The following is a 22,916-nucleotide window of genomic DNA, read 5'->3' as shown; positions in this document are numbered from 1 at the left end:
TTTCATTGTATGATGTCCCACTCATTTGCCTCCAGATTAACGGCAACGACATGACGCAGGCACATCACGACGCAGCTGTTGCCTGCCTCACCGAACCGCAGCGCTTTGTGCGGCTCGTACTGCAGCGTGAATATCGTGGGCCGCTCGAGCCGCCCCTCAGTCCACGTAGCCCGGCGGTGCTGAACTCGTTGAGTCCCTCCGGCTATTTGGCCAATCGACCAGGTAAGTCACACAAGCAGCCCCCAGATATTTCAACTACAGTCAAGCTTCCCTATAGGTTGGCAACAAAAATTATCTACAGCGAATTAATTAGTTATTAAATTAGTTAGAATATTGCCTAAAGGACGAAAACAAATAAAATTCTATAACGAGAACAACTCTTTTTAGAATTATTCTTTAAAAAGGAGTTGTTAAGAATTTTACAAAATTCCGGAGATAAAATGTTCGTTCAATATTCGTTGTAGCTCATACAAAAAGGTCAAATTTATTAATGAATTTCATAGAATAGGAAACAGACGATGTTTCTTAAAAATACAATACCATATCATTTTGATAATTTGCATTATAGTCGTAAATGTCTGATATAAAGTATATACAAGGCGGACCCTTTAGCGAAGTTCGACTTTGTCAGTTAATCAACTTTTTGTTTTTGCAGCCAACTTCAAGCGCTCTGTGGGCGATGTGGGCGCCACTGAGATACAGCAGCCATACAAATACAATACTTTGGCGACCACGCCCACCGCAGCAGCTACATCTGGTGCTGCCTATAACTATAACAACAACGCGGCGGCCAGCAACACGCTGCCCAGTAGCAAGACAAATGGCTTTGCTGTTGCGACTCAGCCAGCTCCCATAGACAAGGTCACAGGTCAACCTGTGCCGGCGCCGCGTCGCACCAATTCCGTGCCACTCGGCGATAACGATGTGGCGCCCAATGGCGCTGCCTCCACCACCAGCGGTGATTCTGGCGAGGCTCAGGTATGACCTTCAAGCGTTTACACTCTTAAAGTTTATCTTAGACTTTGTTTGTCTAGTTTTGCACGTCATTTTAATGTTGCTCATAAGTTCGTTCGTTTCTTCATGTTCAAGTCAAGTTATACTACTATATAGATATACCCGAGCCCAACCCCAACCCCAAACCCAAACCAAACACATGAACACAACTAAATCGAATAAGTTTCGTAATGCGCTTTAACGCCTTCAGCCTGCGCTGCAGTTGGCATATGCTTGTAGTACATTTTCGATAAAAGTTTCGGATCGTCGTGCAGGTAAGTTTAAAATGTCAACTGCAGCGCAAGTGTTGCGTGCCCCTCGCAAAATTGTTGTTGATATTTTTAATCGAATTGCCAGATTTTGACAAATTCAAAGTAAAATCAATAATATATCTATACACATATTTATATCTAATTGTGCTAATAAATCTAAAAAGGGAAATTCTCTACACAAGTTAACCTTAGCTCTTAGATTCTACTACATACATACATACTTTGTAATCGTATACCTATACATATATCGAGTTTGTTTGTGTCTGTTTTGCATGTGTCGTGTGAAGTTCTTGTTGGTATATCGTATCGTACATATCTAAGCAACAACGCAATACATTTCTAGGCATACATACTCGTACAGTGATAACTATCCATATAAAGAACTAGAACTAGAGAACTAAGCGTGCACCAACGTTTTGTGTTGTTCCTCCACAAACTTGCTTACAGATCCTCCTAAACATGCATTCAAATATTTAGTATACCTTTATGTACAACTTTACAATACTATATGTGTGTGCGGTAGCACGCTAAGCTTACCTCATCGATCAAGTCGCACTGAAATAGCAGACAACGAAGACAGTTTAGTAATATGCTTAGGGCCTGTACATAATGCTCGAACCATATAGGCTTGCAGCTTAGCACTTTAGTCATTAGTTAAGCATTTACATTTAGTTTGCCCACCAAATTGTAAAACAAAATTTACAAAAATAAACCTATTTTTGTTTCTCTTTCCCGACCACATACAAACAAAAAACTATATATGAAAAAAAAAAAATCTAAAAAAAACCAAATGTATTATGAAATGCAACTGACTGTGTCGAAACTTTGTCCAAATCATATGCAAATTGAACCTGCATATGAACCTGCCACACCGATCAACCTATCGACCAACAACAACCTCCACAACCTGTCCAAATTCAAACCGCCAGCCTTCCTCACTGCGCCCGTTGACCAGCGAAGATTTTCAGGCGATGATACCGGCACATTTTCTCAGCGGCGGCAGTCAGCATCAGGTGCATGTGGCCAAGCCCAATGAGGTGGGCATCAGTGCTGTCACCGTCAATGTGAACAAGCCGCAGCCTGATTTGCCAATGTTTCCGGCAGCGCCCACCGAACTCGGTCGCGTCACCGAGACCATCACCAAGAGCACGTTCACGGAGACGGTAATGACGCGCATTACCGACAATCAGCTGGCGGAGCCATTGATCAGTGAGGTGACTATCACAACATCACGCATACACTAAAAAAAAAAGTACCAATACCAGAAAGAAAAAATAAATAAAAACAAGATAAGACATTCGTTGTTGTTGTGTGTAGAAAAACAAACAAAGAAATCGGTTCCAAGTCTTATTCCGGAGCCAGTTCCAACGACATGGACGAATTTCTGCTGTTCATTGATTGCATTGCGAATACTCTTCACACATGCACCAAAGCCTATTAAATACCAACACCAACACCACTACCACACACAACCACACACGTCACCACACATATACAAGTATGAATTTCAAAAAACAACCAAATTTCCCCCACAATTGGCACCAAATACAATTTTATACGCTGCGTCATTTATAGTTCGTAAGCACTTGTTTTGATTTATTGTAAATAAAAATATGTGCGTTTTGCAAATGATTTTATTTAACTGTTGGTCTGCCTGGCCGCACACAAACATGCCTCTAAACGTATACTTATCTGTGTGTGGTTGTGGCCCATTGATAATGAAATTTATGGGGCATGTTTGAGTGGCAATGGCACGGCAAATTGCCTTTGCCTCACATTCTTATTTTAAAGTCAAAGCCATATGCAAAGCAATGCACATTGACGGAGACAGTTTTGGCGAATCGGACTAAGTTGGTTTTGGCTTAAACTATGCCTAACATAGAAGTTACTTTTAGTCACTAATTTTACCAGAACTGCATGCAATTTTGTAATAGTTTTTAGTTTTTGATTACCTATTAAACTTAATTTATTTGTTTAACTGAAGTGCTAACAAATGGTGTTTTAGTTTTTCCCAAACTCTCAAAACTTTACTAAGCAACTAACTTATTCATTTAAATTGATTGTTATAATTACACATTCAAGTTTAATAATAATGGATGTCTAATTTCGAATTAACTTTCGTCAAGTTTCCACTTTCAATTTCTTGCGCCTTCTCTTCTCTTAATAATTTCGATCATTTAAGGATACAAAATCGCGGCTTTGCAATTGAGTCGATTTGAAGAATCGTCGCTTTTTAAATACAATTGCGCTATATAGGTTGAGGAGTATTGCTTCTTTTTTTTCTAGATCATTCACGATTCACTGACAAATGAAAGGGTTTATTATGGAATCTAAATCCCGATATCAGACTCTGTTTCAATCAATTCAAAAATTGATGTACACAAATTATTGAAAGGACCGACTTCGTCAGACATCTCCAGTATATAGCTGTCATCAAACCGAACTGATTTAGAAAAATTGCCTGACTTATAAAAATGCTTTAATCAATACTAACACAGCATTGTATTTGGAAAGGTATTTAGCTTTCGCGCAGGCTTTCGGTGATATTCTTATCATGTAAACATAGACTTTTGGAGTTTTGTTTTAGCAGTTTATACCCTTTGAAGTGTCCGATATATCCAATTGTAGGGGCCTCAATGGCCAGGTGTAAAGAATTTGCATAGAACTTTTTATATTCACTTTTAAAAAGTCTATAAAATATTTGCCATTAAACAGATATCCAGTCTTCTATATACTATATACATATATATTTGTTACTTGTTATTAACAAATTACTATGGGAACATACATTTTAGGGTCTCTAACATTTGAGTGGAACTAAACAAACCGAATTCCGAAAAATATGTAGGGGCTTCTTATCCAAAATATATATTTCCAGCATAGCTACAGATGTGCTTTTTAATTTGCTAATTTGTCATTATTATTTGTAAATATCTGAAATTTCCATCCTTTTTTAAAAACGGAGTAATTTTACCAAATTAAAACAAACTGAACTGAATTTGGCTAACTAACTTGTTAGAGGACGCAACACTTTTTCTAAATTAATCTCTTACTCGGAAAATACTTTCTATTTAAACTCTTCGCCAATACTTAAAACACGTAGAAAACGTGTTTAAGGTCGAGGGACAAATTAAATTGTCTTTTGATACGAGTTTCTTAATTTTATTTCATTACAACCAAATCGAAAATGTATAGAAAATAGAAAACAGAAGTAGCATACAGCGAGAAAAATTCCGATATTGACGCTCGAGCAGAAATGTAAAGTTGCCATCCCTCTACTTATCCCTTTACTTTACGTATATATGCATTTTTTGGGGCAACGTCTCTCTGTCATATCCTGGACAGCTCATTATTAAGTCACACTAAAGAGTCACTCGAGGACCAGCAGAGAATCTCTGCAACAAGCTTTCGTGCAGTTCTATGGCCCCATGTAGTTCATGATTTAAATAAATGAATAAACACACTATTTAAATAATGCAAAATGCCAAAAGCTGTAGCTGCTGGACAGAATGACAACACTTGAGGGACGAGGGGGGAAAAACAAGTGGCGAAGGAAATGAATTTGGTAGACATGATAGAAGGACGTGCCCACGTATTTCAAAACATTTGTCCACCCGCTTCTGTATATATTAAACGTATAGTATGTGCCGTCTCTTGTGGACTTGTGCACTGTGTTTGCATTGCAAACACTTGACTTTGTCAAAAGGCACAAGACAGTTGCACTTGATATGTAAATATCAACATAACACAGTTAATTGTTTTTAATATTTCTTGCTGACATTTTTGGCAATCTTGCAATTGGCGCTGATGTGCCAGGGCGATGAAAGAAGCAGCTACAGCGAAATTTGAATTCAAATTGCTTAAGTGAGTTTGAAAACGTTTTCGAACGCCCCCACAAACATATTATGCTCATAAGATTGCATATGTGTGTGTGTGTGTGTGTGTGTGGTCGTACGTTCTTCTTGGCAACCAAAAGTACTGTCTTTGTGGGCGCCTAATTCCTGGAAGTCCTCTTCTCCTCTGCTAATGAATATAAAAGTTAAATTATCATCTTTTGGCATTTTCATATAAAATGCACAAGTGCATGTTGTGGTATGTATGTATGTGGGTGGGTGGGTGTTTGTGTGTGTGTGTGTGTGTGTGTGGGAGGGATGGTTGTGAAGCTCTGAATTTAAATTGCGTGTGCCAAACCGCAGTCAGTGGCAAACGACAAGGCTACCTGCCGTTTGATGCTTCGGAGATGCCTATTCCCTTTTTGGTGATTGAAATGTGGCAAGAAAAGCACTTCGTTCCCTTGGGCTGCATGTCTTTAAGATAAATAAAACTTCTTCGTATATGATTTAATATAACTTTTAAGTTATTTGTAAGCCAAGCACATAAAAGTACAAGTATATGCATTTTTTTAAGAGCGTGGTCTGTTTCCTGCCGGTTTGTGGCCCTTGTTTGTTGGTATACTATAAGTAATATTTTATCTGAACTGCATGGTTTTTGTTTTTGTCTTATGGTGTCAGATTGTTTTTGTCAAACTAAATTTTTCTCTTATATGTGTATGTAAATATCACCAACAATTCTGCACACACAACCACAACAAACATAAGAGCATCACCTCACGTACATACATTTCAACACAAGCACATTTCACGAAGCGCTCTAGAAAGGAACACAGCAGTCTTAGTATCTCTTCTATCCTTAGTTTGTTTTCATTGTTATATTTCGCTCCTGATATGCAATTATAACTCTATTACTACCCCTCCAGGAGGTTGTGTTGCCTAAAAATCAAGGGTCCCTTGGCTTCAGTATCATTGGAGGTACGGATCATTCCTGTGTGCCTTTTGGCACACGAGAGCCCGGCATTTTTATATCACATGTAAGTAACCTGATCCTAAAAAACCTCTTATGAAACTCTCATTGAAACTTTTCAAAACAAAACTCAATATGCCTTATAGCTAATAATTTGTTATTCCAATTAGATTTACTTGAAAAAAAGGAACATCTTGAAATATTAGCAAATAGTTTTCTATAACTTATTAGTATTTTATTATTTTAAACATCAATCAAGATTTCTGCAGTCGCGATTTTAATTTTAGTTTTCAATAAAGGTTTTAAAGACTTCAGATAATTCTGTTTTCTGAGTTTTTCTTTATTTTAAATTCCCTATCCCTCTTGCTCCTGTTAGATTGTGCCCGGAGGTATAGCATCAAAATGCGGCAAACTACGCATGGGGGACCGCATACTGAAGGTCAACGAGGCGGATGTATCTCGGGCGACCCACCAGGAGGCGGTGATGGAGCTCTTGAAGCCCGGCGATGAAATCAAGCTCACCATACAACATGATCCTCTGCCGCCTGGTTTCCAGGTAAGCTTTAATAGGGCTTTCTCAATTCAAAATTAGTTGGCCTAAGTAACACGCGATGTATATAATGTAGTTGTACATATACCAGTATGTATGCATAAGTATTTGCTTTGAGTCTACACTAGATACTTCTTTATACTTCTCATTTTTATGCTAAACAATTCGCTACGCAAAGCACATTGAAGTAGTTTATATAGACACAGAGGTAAGCTTTTATATTCGCTAAATTATTCTTCTTCCAACGAAAAAGCTGCAAGAAATCGTTTTATTTCCAAACTGATTATAATTTCCTATATACTACTTATAAGTAGATAGAGCTACAATTTTGTTGTGTGCCGTAATTGTTTTCAAAGGCCGCTGGCATTTCTTTTTCGATGCACAGCATTTTCAATTATGCAAATGTTTTCCCCGTTATGTTTTTGCTATCGTTTATGGTATAGACCGCTATTTTCTTTTGTCCTGCAATTAGTTGACCTTTTACCTTTCGTGCCTCCTTCATTCTTAACAATTGCTTACATATTTTCATGTATATGTAAATGTGTATATTTTTTGCGCCCACTTATTGCTATTTCTGATTTTCTGTTCTTTGTCTTTTTGTTTTCTATCACAATAACAGGAAGTTATACTCACAAAGGCTGAGGGCGAGCGCCTAGGTATGCACATAAAGGGCGGCTTGAATGGACAACGCGGCAATCCCGTGGATCCCTCCGACGAGGGCGTATTTATATCCAAAATCAATTCCGTAGGCGCGGCAAGACGTGATGGCAGACTTAAGGTAAGTAAGCGGGTGATACTAGAGCCCTGATTAGGCAGCAGCTGTCAATTTGCGTTATTCATTGCTTTGACAGTAGTGGGCGTTATTGGCTGATAAGCATTTTTCAGATGACTTGCCAAATCAACAAAAGCCACAGAGTATTTTAACAGCGCCTTTAGCGACATCCCCACACAGAGAGAAAGACAATTTTACATGCCCCCATCTTGTTTTTCCTTTGTCTACAGGTGGGCATGCGCCTGCTCGAGGTCAATGGCCACTCGCTGCTGGGTGCCTCGCATCAGGATGCAGTAAACGTCCTGCGCACCGCGGGCAATGAAATAAAATTGGTCGTCTGCAAAGGTTACGACAAATCCAATTTAATTCATTCCATTGGCCAGGCCGGCGGCATGAGCACTGGCTTTAATTCATCGACCTCTTGCAGCGGTGGCAGTCGTCATGGTAAGTAAGAAGCAATGTTTAGCGTTCCATTTGTGTATTGTTTCTCCTATTGTCGACAGGCTCGCGCGCCTCAGAAACAGGTTCGGAGCTGAGTCAAAGCCAAAGCGTTTCCAGCTTAGATCACGATGAGGAGGAGCGTTTGCGACAGGTACGTTTGGAACAAGCGGCTAATTAGCTTAAATTTTCAAGCAAAAATATTCACGTGAGACTTGTTGGGTTCCGCAGGACTTTGATGTGTTTGCCACCCAGAAGCCTGAGGTGGTCACGGGTGAGCCGACAAGCCAAACGGGCTTGGCAGCTGCCGCGGCCTTGGTGCATGGCGCGCCATCACCCACACTGCCTGCAGCCACGCCCTCGCCTGCTGCTGATTTAGTGCGCAGTCAAACGCCTGTTGCGGCAGACACGTCAGCAGCTCAAACCGTGGCGCTCATTCACGCCGAACAAGCACAACAACACCAACAGCAGACGCAGCTGGCGCCACTTGGTCAGGAGAAGAGCACCCAGGAGAAGGTAAGACAACGCCATTGGCAGTTGGCCAAAGGCGCCATGCAATACTTGAATCATGTGGCAAGACATAAGGGTAATTAGAAAAAGCGATAAGAAGCGACAGATCCAATAAAGGATAAGTATTCTAAGAGGTTCCTAAGATAGACGAAGGACACGTACTCGGTTTTATTTGGTTCATGAAGATATTAAATGGTATTTATTTCACACTTAACCTGAAGGATAAAGAGGGCAACTAATGTTTGTTCATATAATGTAACAGGCAGAATGAAGCCTGACTTTCTCTTCGATTCACAATTTAGAAAAAAAATCAATTATTAAACACAAATTTAAATAATATCAGAACGTTTTTTGTTGGTATAGGTTTCATTTTGAAAGCCACCTAACTAATCTCAATCTCTCTCCATCGAATGCTCCAAAATAGGTGCTGGAAATTTGTAGGGCTGCAGACGCCTTTACCACCGTGCCACCAAAGTCTCCCTCGGAGCATCCGCATGAGCAGGACAAAATACAAAAGACGACAACGGTTGTCATATCGAAGCACACCCTCGATACGAATCCTACAACACCTACAACTCCGGCGACGCCCCAACTGCTGGCGCCGCTTCCATCGTCGGCGACAGTGCCCGCAGTCGAGTCAGTGGCCGCCACATCGACACAGACTCCCCAACAACAACAACAGGTATGTAACTGAAAGCACGTTTTTCTTAAAAAAAAAAAAAAAAATTTACTATATATATTGATACATAAAATATATATGTAATAAAGACTTTTGTGTCTGTGTGTTTCGTTTTTGTTTTGTGCTTGTCTGTCTGTACATATGTATACGTATGTGTGTCTGCCGAGTTCTTTTTGATTTTGTATGTAACTTTTAACGCACATACCAACGAACCCACCAACCAACCAACCAACCAACCAACCAACTTACTCGGCACACAACAAATGAGTGCAAACCCAGCCAACAACACCCTTACCTTAACAATTTCTGCTTGTTATTGTTTCTTTTATTTTATTATATTTACGCTTTATTTTTACTAATGTCTGTGGCTGTGTTTTGTGTGTGGATGGTATGGATTTTTGTTCATGTTCTGCGTGTTCACACATTTTACATTTCATGTGCGCCACATTTGTGTTGAACGTTTAATACACTTATATAGTACTATACTCGAATACTCAGAACCAGCAACGACCGGAGAATTGTTCGACTCTCGCCCACACGCACTCACCCACACAGAGTTCGTTCGCCTCGACTGCACAGGTTTTGTGTTCATTTTGTGTTAGTGTGTGTGTGTGTGTGTGTGTGTGTGCGTGTGTCTATTTGTTTTCTAAGAAGCAATACTACAATATTACCACAATACACAAAAACCTTGCCTCATGCTAGAATCTCAAACATCTCATTCGCATCATTAAAATCCTGATTAAAAAATAAACAAACAGGAGCGTGCAAATCGATTTAACTACTTGTTATTGTTGTTGTTCTGCTTCTTGTTTTCACAAAATTGTATTGGAGCTTTTTTGAATATTTTTGTTGCCTACTTATTTGGGCGCCATGGCTATGAAAAGTATGAGTTATATGTATATATCTATTCACATACTAGTAAATGTATGTGTTTGCATGCTACTACGGTTGTTGTTGTTTTCAATAACTACGCGCTATGCTTTTCATTCGGTTTAGCTTTTGTTGCACTGCACAAGTCCGCTTCAAGGAGCTGCCTACATTTATTGATATGGCAGCAGACGATTTATTATTTATTAGCATATTGGCTGCTGCTTTTCCAGCATCGAGGGCTCCACCTTGTGTTACCTTTACCTGTCCGTGTATTATTGTTGTTATACCCTGTAACCCAAGGATGAAAAGGGTATACTAGAAATGCCAAATTTACATCATAGTAGCAGACATGAAATGTCCCATGTGATAGGTATATAAATGTATATGATCAGCATAATGAGCCATTTACATATGTGTAATCAGTGTTTCTGTCCGAACAATAGCTTTTGGAGCATCATTGCTTGGACCCGTCATATCCACAGGCAGACCAAGTATATTAAATACCAGCCTTATTCTTTTAATTATTTTTTTCTATGGCTTATACAAATTTATTTACCACACTTGGTATTTATGTAAATCTTCAAATAGCTGTCATATGAACGATTTTTTCTTAGTTAATTTATTGCGTCAAAAGAGGGGCAGGTATAGGGTATGTGGGCGTTCTGCTTGCCGGACTTTAACGTTGTACTCGTTTGTGTTGTTGTTGTTATTATTTATGCTACTTACACATTATGTTATATTCACTTGCCGTATTGTTTGTTGTTGTCTGCCTGGCTCGTGCCCTGGCTAGGTCGTCGCATCAGGCGTTTTTTGTTACATGAATACATACAAACGTAAATCTATATGGCTGTTGTTTTTGTTGTTATTGGTAATGCTGATGCTTACTTTTAAAGCCTGTCGCATTTGAATTTGCATTGAAATAAAAATATATAGATAGATGGCTCGTATAATAAATGTAAATGTAAATAATTCAAAAACTGCAGAAAGAGATTTCCATTAAAATGTCTCTTATCTTCTTCTCGTTCTTCTTGTTTTTTCTTCATTCTGGATTACCCGCGCGGCATTTGCTGTTATTTTATGTTGTCTTTCATGCATTCTTTTCTGTTTGGGTTTTCAATCTCTATCGCCATTTTTTTTCCTCCGTACTTTCTGTATCTTTTTGTTTCTGCGCCGCTTTGTTTTGTTGTTGTTTGTTGGTTTGTTTTTTTGTGTTCATTTCATTGCAGCGCACTGCTGAGCAGCGTATTGCTTAACAAGCGGATGTTTATAACTATAAGACTGAATATTTAGTTTAAAATACAAAAGAAAACAAATTGCGATTTGCTAGCAACAAACAACCAATCGACTACTACAGGCAGAGCAACGTGGCGTATGCGTTATGTATAAGTTCAAGGTTTTAAATAACAACAGTAAGAGATCCAAACTATGCCAAAATTGGTGCACGGCTAAAAGTTACTACTACTTAGGCAATTACGTAGCCATATGAGGCTATATACTACTTGCTATATACCGTGTGCCATCATCAAATTGAATCAAAAATAGCAAAAAACAAGCAAACAAACTGATAATTGAAAACTACACTCTCAGCAAATGGTTTCAATGTCTCTCTTGCTCTCTCCACAGATGTGTGTCTTTATAGCCAACACTAATCAAAATTTATACACAAACACATGTACACACATACACACCCTCGAAGCAAATGAAACACTATAGTCCCTCCTATTATTCAATAATTGAAAAAGAATGTACATTGTTAGTCTGCAAATCTGAATGTATTTATAGCATTTGCAGTATACAAACATATATGTCTAATTATACAACATAGCCTTTCGATGTTTATATGTGACAGTTTTACAGAAAAACACACATATATCGATATACCTATCTATATCTTCTATGTGTAAAGACATTATTACTATATGTGTAACACATGTGCGCCAAGCACAAAAAAAGGTCCAAATAATGCAACTGAATAATACTCGTTAAAAGCAAAGTGTCAAACAACAAGTTGTTAAGTATACCTCTAATGAAAAACAAAATGCAACAATTTGTAGGAGTGTATGTTAAAGCCCAATAATTGTAATTGTTTATAATTGTTAATATGTTTAAAGTTAAAATTTGTATTATCAATTATTATTATTACTTGTACTACGTGTACTCGTATATGTGTGTTAATTGTGCACGGCTCCTTTGAGGTTTTATTTCTGGTTTCAGTTTCCCAGTTTTTGAAAAAGTTGACAGTTTAGTTTGACTTGAATAAGAACGAGCTATCAATATTATGTCAATAAAAGCAATCTTAATGTTTTTGTCGTACAAAAGTTTACAGCAAATGTATTATTATGTCTTTTGGGAAGTAATTGCAAATCCAAGTAGGTTGTTTCGCAGAGAATTTTTTAATGAAGTTCGCATGATAACATCAATATAGAACGACTTAAAACAAAAAATTCGCATACGTAAATTATTTAGAAATTGAAAGAAATTGCGAGAATTGTAAAATTTGAATCAATCTCTTACTGCAATGTCTACTACTCGGACAAGGATGTCGCGTTTTGTTTTTGTCTGCTCTAATAATTTATAATTTAGATGTTTTCGTTGCGCTCTATTTCAATCTCGTATGTGCTACATAGCTATCCAATGTATTTTGTCCGCTGTACGCTGTACTTATTCTCCTGTGTTTTTCATCAACATCATCAAGAAATCTGGCTGCACTTATCACCTTCATCTTCGTCGTCATATCAAAGCAAAACGTCATATGGTAATTGGCTACAGGCTCTCTAGTGGCGTCCAAACTGAGAAAGTGTCATCAGAAAAAGTATTAAAACATATCTCTTTTAGCACCAAAACATTCCAGCCATAAACACACACAGCAATATAACAATAAAAAAACACAACACTATCTTCACATACCCACGAAAAATCACAACATACACATACTCTTAACGCCGCACTGCAATTTGTGTTAAAATCTGTGTGTGTGTGTGTGTTGCAATTGTGCACAGAGAAAACTGAAGAACTAAATGAAACCCCAAAATCTATTAGCAACGCGCTACGCAGACGCCAGAGCGATTGGCACCAGGGGCCCGCTACTCCTATCAACAAATGTTGGAGAATAAAGAGGACACCACAGATGGCAACAAGCTGCCAGCGAAGCCCAAAAAAGCCGAGCCCGTTTACATAATTGATGACGATGACGAAGATGATGAAGACAATGAAGATGAACAACCTTACGTGGAAGATGACAACGATCAGGATGAGGACGACTCCCAGCAGCACGAGTCTTCACCGCCCTACGACTGGCAATCCCCCCCATCCTATGCCGATACTGACTCCGATTGCTTTGACCGTCAGCGCGGTCGTTACACAAGCGATTCGGAGAGCGATAATCGAACGAAAAAGCCGCGTTCTGGTCGCAGCACCCCAGACAGTAGCACATACAGTGGTGTACATCGCAAATCTGTGAGTTTTGACCTTAGTGGAGATGAGCGTTCAAAGTCAGACTACGAACGCTCACGTACGCCAGATGGGTACGGTCGTGCCTACGATTCAGAGCAGGATTCACGTGGTGCAAACCGAACGCGAATGCCTCGCAAGGGAATTTTGCGCGCCACTAGTCCTAGTTCTTCGACTACATCCTCACTGGAACGTTATCAACAAGGGCGACCTGAGAAGCTAGTGCCTATTGTACCGACAGTAGCGCGCATCAAGGAGGTAGACTCTCCACAGTTGCAGCGCGTTTCGCGTCCATCGTCGCCAGAGCGTCCAGTGAGTCGCAGCAGCAGTGGATATCGTAGCCCGCCGCCACCACCGCCCGCTGAGAGTGTTTTGCCAAGCAGCGAAATCGAACGTGACAATCCCTTCCGAGGTGCAAAGGAGGATGAGTACACAGCTATAGCTAAGGCGATATCAAGGTCCCCACGTTCTCCGCGCTCACCACGTGATCAGTTCTTTTTCCCGGGTGCCTCGAAATCAAGTGAAGATTTACTAGAACAGTCACCTTCTAGCGGTCGCAGTACCCCCAGTACGGTGATATCCAAGTCCACAGAAAATTTGACTGGCGCACGTCCGAAGGTACCGCCGCCTACATTACCCAAACCGCAGCTTAAAAAAGCGGACCTGGTGCGAAATTTTGCGTTGGAGAGCTTCCAAGCCAGCGATGTGGGTCATGGCGATTTTGCAGTCTTCGAGCATGATGTACATACAAATACCATACATCCAGTGCCGGTGCCCCCCTCTCCAGGCAATAAGTTGCCTGTGAGAGTAGGTGCTAGTAGAACTTTGCGTCCCCGTGAAAGTCCACCGCTGCCCCCCGTCAACTATTCCACAATGCCCAAATCTCCCGCACCACCTACGACAGTCCCATTGCTTGAGGAATCCCTATATATGGAGGCTCTGCCACCATCGCAGCGTCGCCCTCATGACTTTGTCCATGAGAATTCACCTGACAACATTCTTGTCACCCCACAAGAACATCGCGACATATTGCTGCGAGAGAACGAACTACGCAATCAGCTGCGACGCGGCCAGACTCCTGAACCAGGTGTGCCCTGTGAACCGGCACCACCGATACCCATTGTGGGTGGCAAATATGCGGTAAACCCCTTTCTTGATACTTGCGATGATAACATTGACAGTCTACCATTGCCACCACCACCACAACTGGCAGTTGACAACGAAATAGACACCGATCCATTCAACATCACCCAACACTCACATCATTTGCATGAGCCACAGAACACAAACGCCGGCTACTCAACACCACTAACCACTGTCGCCACTAACGCATCTTCTTCTAATTCTAACCACACGCCTAACATGCCGCCATCGTCTACTCAGTCGCGCCTGATGGATGCCGCAGCGCCTCAACAGCTGGTCGGTGGCCCAAATACGGCCCTTTCACCCACTCAAATCTTTCCCACGGCGCAAATACTGCCCGTACAGTATGCGAGTCTGCCGCAACCGCAGCAGCCCAATACGCTTACTTTGAACCAGGGTATCCCCCAACAAACCGCCCAGTCCAACCCCCAGCCACAACCCATTTTCAATCTTGGCGGTTTTGTGCTGCTTCCCCAAGCCCAATACATGTCCAGTCACGCCACCGACCAGAGCATCGTTTCGTCGAATGCCTCAGCTGTTCTGCTCACCGGCGCGGGACCTGTTTATCTGCAGTCGTCAATGCTCCCGCCCGCGTCGTCGTCTCAGTTACCGGTGAGTGAAATGACCACGGAGCCAGTAGTGTCGATGTCATCGCCAATGGCTAAAATCAGCGTCACCCAAACACCCGCTAGCGCCAGCAGCAGCGCCTTCACTACCACCACAACGAACAGCAGCACTACACCAACGGTTAGCTCACCTACTCCCTCGTATGCCGCAATGAAATTTCCTACTTTCTCGGAAATTGTGGTCAGCCCCGACTCAAATAGCAATTACCAAAACATGACCACAACGCGCATTATCAGCAGCAAGGGCAGCGGCTCCATCGCACAGCATAGCCAACTGCTAACCGTATCGAATTCGTCCCTAGGCACCTCCTCCTCCTTCTCTATAGACTCGTCCACATCATCGTTGCAACGCAACGAGACACAGAACGCGGCAGCGAGCTATTATGAGACAGCAGAAGAAATTTACTCCACCATTGAGGAGGAGGCTATCTACAGCAATACGGCATTCTTTGACTCGCGTCGGAGCAGTGATACTTCGCTATCCTGTCGTGCTTCCAAATCCCCATCGCCGCCGCCTTTGCCACCAAAGCGGCCGCTTCAACCGAGCAAGTTGCGCACAGCGCCCGCACCACCAGTGGCCCGCAAGCCTTTTGGCTTACGCAGCGCTTTCAAGCTTCGCTCACAGTCTCAGCCACAATTGGTTCAGGTAACTGCGGTGACGTCACCTTCTCGTTTGCCTGTCACTCCAACGTCGCCGGGCAAGGAAACAACGGTGTAGTCCGCTTTTTATTTAGCCAGCACAAGTTAGCGGCGCTTTAATTTGTTTCGAAGCTGCTCGCATCTCTTTTGCTTTAACTTATGTTCTTTTTTATGTTATGGTACTGGCAGCTCATACATTTTAATTAAAATTTAACACCTTTTCGCCATCAATTAAACAGCCCCCCCTCTAACCCCACCGCGCCTCTCCATTATCGAACGCCTCCGAACGCTCCTGCTCCGTTCTTGTACTGTGTGCAGATTTCAATATTTTTGTTTGAGTTGTGCGAGCTCGTTGCATTTGCAGTTGGCGCTTAAATTGATTGATTGACTGCTGGCTGTGTTGCTGTGTGGCTGGTCCTAGCACCATTCATTTGCTCGCCGCACCTTTGCTGCTAATTAGACGTGACTCTTTGTTGACTTTCGTCCGGTTGTCGGCGCCCAATGGGGGGCCCATACACAAGTTGCAGTTGAAATTTAATTGCATGCGCGACTATTTAGCTCTGAGTTCTAGACAGGTTTAACTCTGATGGGCTGCTTTAATTTGACGTTGATTGAAATATTTGGCTGCTTAAGGACAAAAGCTTGACGCTCCCTTTTTATACTTCTCCTCTCTTGTCCAATTGCATTTTGCGCTACACATCCTGAGGCTCACTCTTCGTATTCCAAGTCTTGGTCATTAATTCTGTGAGCACTTACTATGAACACAAAAACTTTCCACGAATGCAACGAAGAAAATACAAATACTATATACACCCACACACGAATACAATTTATAAAGTTACATTTTTTAGAGCTCTTAAGTTGTTTTGAAACTAATTTATTTGTACGTACCAAAACTGACGCACAAAAACAAATGAAATTTTATTGCTTAGTTTATGGCAAATAAATATTTTGTACCTCCACCTTTTAGCTTTCTTTCATTTTGTCGTTTGTCCCCAAAGAACCTACATGTTTCATGGGAAGTAAATAGCAGATACTCGTATGTATCTGAGAACATTTTATGAAAATAAAGAATAAATGCTATTGCAAGATCTACCAACAATATCAGTATTGGACCTCAATTATTTTCATGAATTTATAAATTTAAAAACCAGGAGTATAGATGCAAATAGAATAGTTCAGAAAAATATCCACTATTCAAATTGTTAATTAAAGCTAGCTTCTATTAATTAAATTTATATTTTTCATTCACAAATTTGCTCTCTTCACAATTGTTGTAAGAGAAAACTGCTGACATTTGCAATTCACACTATCTGTCAATTAATTAGGCAGACAGTAAAAGTATTTCACATATCTACTTGTAGTATTGGGGGAAGGCAAGCGGTTTAATTTTAGACATATTTCGAGTATATGGTCATTTAAAATCGTTATTTTATTTGCTCATAACCTTGACCCACTTGCACCTGAGGTATCGGTTCGCCAATCGTGGCGAGCCGTTAGCTTTTGCGGCAGCTCCCGCACTGATTTAACAATTGCTCATAGAGCCCTTTATATAGAGCTCATTTGGCTTTTTTCTCCGTCATGTTTGGTAATTTTTCAGTTATCTTATCAATTCACACATTAATTATGTGCGATAAGCGTGTACCTTTCTGCACTTGTTCGCATTTCAACATTTGGCTTGTTATCTGGTCACCTGTTCAACTCCTTATCTGCGCGCTGTGGCAGTTTCTGAATATTAGTGGCCCCAATATTTATTATATTAGTCATGCACTCCCGCACATTCACTTTTCTCCTCCGCTTTGCAACACTGCAACACTTTGCAATTCTGCTAGTTGCTTACTAATACTAATACTCTTCGCTTCTGCCCTGCCTGAATTATTCAATCGCTTCAATTGGCTTTTAATGCATCAGAGCGCTGTACTGTTCACTCTGCTTGGCTTTTGCTCGTCGCTGCATTCTCAACACTTTCATGGGTCAATAAATTTCTATTAGCTTGACTGCTAGACAGGGCAAAGGCAACAGACAGGGACAGCGGTCCAGACTGGACACTGAACGCCAGCCAATGCCACTGCTACTGCTTGTTGTTGTTATTGCTGCTTCTGCTGCTGCTGCTTCACTTTAATTGAAAATCGAAAAATCTGATACGAAATTAATTTCTTTGCTAAAAACAGACACACTCACATGGACGTGGCTCATAGTTTCCCTCCTTGTACTTGTCGTTCGTTTGCTTTATTTATGAGCTTGGCCTGTGTATCCTCTTAATATGTGCAAGTCGGTGTGTATGCCTGCACTCAACAAAATACATTCCTAATCGAAGCTCGAACAGAATGTTTTTATAAAGCCCTAAGACGAAATGATTAGAAACTGCTCCCAGCTGCGCTAGCTCTTGATAATACCTGAAAACGGCGATGCCTACCTAAAATAAAAACCAAAAGTTTAGAAGCTATACGCACGCTAGAAGCACTCTTCCACCCACAGATCGGTTTTAATATTTGAAACTTATTATTATTTAAATATTGCTACCACTCCTCATTTTCCGGCTTAGGACACTTTCTGTTGCATCTGATGTTTATAATTTGATTGAAGTCGGACTCGGATCAAAAGTCCTTAGTTTTTCTTAAATGAACGCTTTTTCTAACCGAAAAAATTGTATATTACGTTTAAATATGTAACAAGCAGATGGAGACAAATCGTCTGTCTGAATGAACGGCTGGATTTCAGAAATGCCTGAACCCACATTGACCAAACTTTCTTTGTAGACTGGTCTAACACTTTGGCAACTGGAGTTTGTATTTTTGGCTTATCCTCACAAAAAGTATTAGAGAAACAATTTTACTTCATAACTACGCCCTCAACTGCAGCCGAAAGTGTTGGATGCGGCGTATTTTACAGTCGGACCAGACATCATTTTGTTTGACCTATTTTTCTAAGTGTCCTCCTCGTATATGTGGTCTAACTGAGATAAAGGATAAGGTTGCACTTTGTGCAGTTTAACGCTGGCTTTTTCTTTGGGTTCGACTTTTCGCTTGCCTGCTGCTCTGCCTCTCTGGCATTAATGACATTGTCGTCGCTCCGAGCTGCAGACTGTACTGCTAACTACCTGCTGCCCCAATGCCGTCTCCTGTGACTTTATCCGGCGTCCTTGGCAAGCAAAGCCAACTACGCGTCCTCATCGTCGCCGTCATCATCGACTCGTGTTGCCCAAAACGCTGGCTATTGCAGCCATGTGGAGAAATTGTACGAAAGCATAAAACCGACAGTACATGACTTTGGTTGATAAATGACCAGAACCTAACCAGCCAACCAACTTACCACCCCAGTAACTGTGTAATTTGCGCTGGGTGAGCTCCAGCTCGAACCAAACAGCCGCCCATTGTAAATTATATGCCTTGGCACGAAAACAAAACAAAACCCGCCCAACACTATTTGTTGGTCACTTTATGATTGAAGCTAGAGAGCTTCTGTTACGAGTATTCTGGCATCCTGCTCTGCTCCCATTCAGAAGGACACACAGAAAGCAGGCGTTCGTTGCTGGATGCCGCTTTTTAATAAACTTGTGTAGTGCCATCAATTTTCTTTATGGTCGTTTGGATTTTTAGCTTTGACTTTGAAAATTGCAGTTTTTCCAGGCCGTTTAATTGAAAACAGCATAACGCAGAGAACTTACTCAACCCCCCTCCAGTCAGTCAGTCAGTCAGTCAGAAAGTCAGACAGTTGGTCAGACAGTGTGTCTGTCAGAGTTGGACCATTTTTTATGTTTATTGATTTTACTGTGTAAGTGCCAACTGGAAACAATGGCTAACAAAAAGCTTTTGAAATTTTACAGTTAACACCTTCGGAAACTGCTGCTGAAAGTGAAACACACACAAAAGCAATACCAACAACAAACATACCAACTAAAGTGCCTAAATCGGTATCCGATAAAAAACGCTTCTTCGAATCTGCTATGGAGGAACAACACAAGCCCACACAAAAGACAGGTAAGTCTTTAAATAAAGCTGCTTTATAATTAGTACAAGACTATTTACAAGACAAGTGAGATAGAACATTGTCCAAGAAATGTGACCAATTCAAATAGATGTGAGTTAAGTATTTGTAGGCGTATTATGGGCAAGACTACAAGTATATTACTTGTATTGCGTATGTTATTCAGTTTCATTATGTATTCTGCATGCCGCTATCTATGCCAGACTCTCATTTTATAAATTAACTTACAATTCTGGGGAAACATTAAAGACAGCCAAGCAAGAAATTTAATTCTGTATAAAATGAAATGCCACTTGAGCAGCCTCAGAGTGTACGCTTCCTATCGGTTTCTATTGCAATTGCAATCCAAAGTTGAACTTGACTCTTATCACTAGTTGTTGCTCAGTGGCCTGTATAATTAAAAGGAAATAGATATAGATGTGCGGCGGGGCAGGTGGGGGGAGGGCGCATCATTTGCATGGCAAAGTCGTGGCATGGCCTGTCTGGCAAGTCGAGGCATGTGCAGCTGCCACGCAGACAGCTGGGGTCAGTGAATCAGTCGCTATTCAGAGTCAGCGGATTTTCACAGTAAGCTAGCGCTATTTATTTAATTTGCTAATTTATTTTTATTGCTTTGGGTTTGATAGTTGGCCTCGAAACTTCGGCTTTTTAATGGGCTGCCTGCTTGACCCTCTGATGTGCGTAATGAGTGAAGGAAAGTCGGGCAGTCAGGCGGACATAAACGTGTATATGTAGTAGTTGTTGATGGCTCATATAACTTTTATTTCTTTCGCACCCGTTCTCGGTCTCGCTCTCGCGTTCTCTAGAAAAAGTTTTCTCATTCCTGTCAAAGGATGAAGTCGAGAAGTTGAAGCAGGAAGAGGAGAAGAAAATTGCAACATTGCGTCGTGATAAGAAATCCAGATTATTCGATGCCCCTGCCATCAGCCAAATTGACGAAGACGATGCCAGGCATTCTGATAAGCAGCACAGGCATAACACACAGCATAACAACGATGATAATGCCAGCTCGGGCGACAACAACAACAGTAGTGCCGATAGCAGCATTAATGACGCCGAAAGCGATGCAGGATCAATGAAGGCCGTTCGCGACGATGTCGTTGACAATGTTATGTCGCGCAGCGTCGACTTGGCTGACTTCGATGACGCGGAGGATGTTAGGTGAGTGAGAAGCCATTATGGAATTGGGATTATCGGTGCTTGCGTTTTCAGCGTTTTATGTTATACTATATTTTAACGCACACTCCACTCCACACCACCAACCTCTACAATCTGACACTGTGCACCACCTCAACCGCAACAACAACAATAGCAACGCACAGTTATGTTCAATACACATACACACACACACACACTTGTACCGAAAACACGTAATATCTGAACCAATTTTGCATCTTCATCACCCGGTGTTTGTGCATTTGCTTCAATTGCCAAGTTTAACTTTTTAGCATTAAGTTTTGACGAAGGAAACATTCTGTCTGCATTTCTGGTTTGGTTTTTGGTGCCGGTTGAAAAAATGCTTTCGTTTCTGTTGCTTTCTAGTTGGAACTTACATAGTACATACATAGATATATTAACACTCGAACACAATCCTCATGCATTCAAATCATTTCTCTTACTCTCATGCACAAACCAGGCAACTAGCGGAGTTGCTCATCATCATTGAAACGTAATTTGTTATTCGAAAGTGTGTAAGTTCTATTCACATTTACGTACATGTCTAATAACTAACTAAGGGTATATATACTATATATGTATATCCTTTACAAAAGTAAGCCCTAAGCTGTTTAAGTTTACGTAGCACTTAAGCGTTGTCTGTGTCCATAAATCGGCACAGCGGACGAGATGTGTGGCTTCGCCTTCAAGGCGTTTTACTACTTAATATCAAGTAATGGCACTGCTGTTACACTCCATATTTTTCTCTTCCTTTTTTTTCGCTGGAAATCTCTTTTCATAGTCGCTTTTTACATGCAGCCAGTTTCGGTTTCTTATTATCTTGTACGCGTATCTATAATTTTACAGCCGGAAAATGTGCTCATTTTAATTTTAAAGCAAGGCAGCACAAGGCATTTAAATATTACTTAATTTGCCTCCACACTCCTGGGTATCTGTTGCTGAGTCTGCCTAAAGGCGGCTTAGAAGGTAGCCGCGTTTTCTCTTTATAAAAGAATGGTTAAAAGTAGGAAATAAGGGAGGTAGGAGGATAAGGAGGCAGGCAGGCAGGCAGGCAGTCAGGCAGGCACACTTAAATTCCCCGAGGCACAATGCCAGCTGTTTTTACAATTGGATAACTTCATTTGAGCATTTCACAATTTCGAGTAAAGCTAGGACGAAACCAAAAGCACACGCACTCATCATTTGGTTGCCTGCGGGGCATTGAATTTCTGATTTTCTACAATGCAGTAAAGCGGAAAATCGTGATTTAGGCCGAACACATTTTTATGCACGTTCGGTGCAAAGATTAAAGCGTTAAATGCCTGCATTCTAGAATATCTTTAAAACTAATAAAACATTTGTTAACAGGAAGTTGCAGGCGCCTAATAATGCTTACGGCGAATTCTATTATGAATTTGTTTCTCATGCGAAGTAGCGTCTTTCCTCCTTTACATTTTGCAGTTCTTAATCCATTTTTTTCCGTCGACTTTTGTGCATTTCATGTGCGCGTTTCCCGACAAATGTGTTTTTAAACAGCGCCAACTTTGTTACCTAACGACTGCTGGCTGGCAATTATAATTAGCGCTTTTTGTGCGGCCTCACGTTCTGTCGCCACACTTGGTTGAATGGCACTCGAAGTTGCATGCAACACGTAGGAACCGCAGCACGAGCCACATCATGTACATACTCTTATGTGTTTTCATATTCGAGTACATACCTACGAGTACATACTATATAGAGCATATAGAATTTTACCGCTAGCGTCGAGCTGTTGCTTTGTTATGTCAAAAAACAGGCAACGTGTGTTCGCTCCACAAACAAACAGCACGCCCCGATGTCAACCTGTCATCTGGGTACACTAAGAAAAAAGTGTTGGAAACAATTTCTTCTTATCTTGCTGCACCTGTAAATCAGACTGTCCCAGCACTAAAAATCTAAATAGTTGTCTTTGCTCTTTTCTTTATAATTGTACGAATATATGGACATAACATATGTCAATAGAGCTATGTTCGCGCTAGTAGATCGGGCTACT

At 41.0% G+C, this 22,916-nt stretch overlaps 1 protein-coding gene across 16 annotated transcripts in view; it reads left to right on the top strand.

Moving 5' to 3' along the window:
- The window catches only part of LOC115620830 (protein lap4), a 91,705-nt gene that overhangs the window by 52,503 nt on the left and 16,286 nt on the right, over positions 1–22,916 (top strand). For 8 of the 16 annotated variants that reach the window (XR_003995242.1, XR_003995240.1, XR_003995238.1 and 5 more), the window contains 13 exons: positions 36–222; positions 656–978; positions 2,195–2,479; positions 6,022–6,132; positions 6,442–6,621; positions 7,235–7,393; positions 7,618–7,831; positions 7,891–7,979; positions 8,057–8,341; positions 8,760–9,017; positions 12,924–15,089; positions 19,569–19,722; positions 20,536–20,890. Coding sequence is in view for 4 of the 16 variants with exons in the window: in XM_030514261.1 (XP_030370121.1) it covers positions 36–222; positions 656–978; positions 2,195–2,479; positions 6,022–6,132; positions 6,442–6,621; positions 7,235–7,393; positions 7,618–7,831; positions 7,891–7,979; positions 8,057–8,341; positions 8,760–9,017; positions 12,924–15,089; positions 19,569–19,722; positions 20,536–20,890 (4,766 nt within the window). In the remaining 12 variants the exon portion in view is untranslated. The remainder of the gene's footprint in view (positions 1–35; positions 223–655; positions 979–2,194; positions 2,480–6,021; positions 6,133–6,441; positions 6,622–7,234; positions 7,394–7,617; positions 7,832–7,890; positions 7,980–8,056; positions 8,342–8,759; positions 9,018–12,923; positions 15,090–19,568; positions 19,723–20,535; positions 20,891–22,916) is intronic. The other 8 variants (XR_003995247.1, XR_003995246.1, XR_003995239.1 and 5 more) reach the window with 3 other exon arrangements.

Source organism: Scaptodrosophila lebanonensis, unplaced genomic scaffold (assembly GCF_003285725.1).
Source record: "Scaptodrosophila lebanonensis strain 11010-0011.00,11010-0021.00 unplaced genomic scaffold, SlebRS2 tig00000024-arrow-pilon, whole genome shotgun sequence".
NCBI lineage: Eukaryota > Metazoa > Arthropoda > Insecta > Diptera > Drosophilidae > Scaptodrosophila > Scaptodrosophila lebanonensis.
This window is presented reverse-complemented; position numbering and strand designations above follow the sequence as displayed.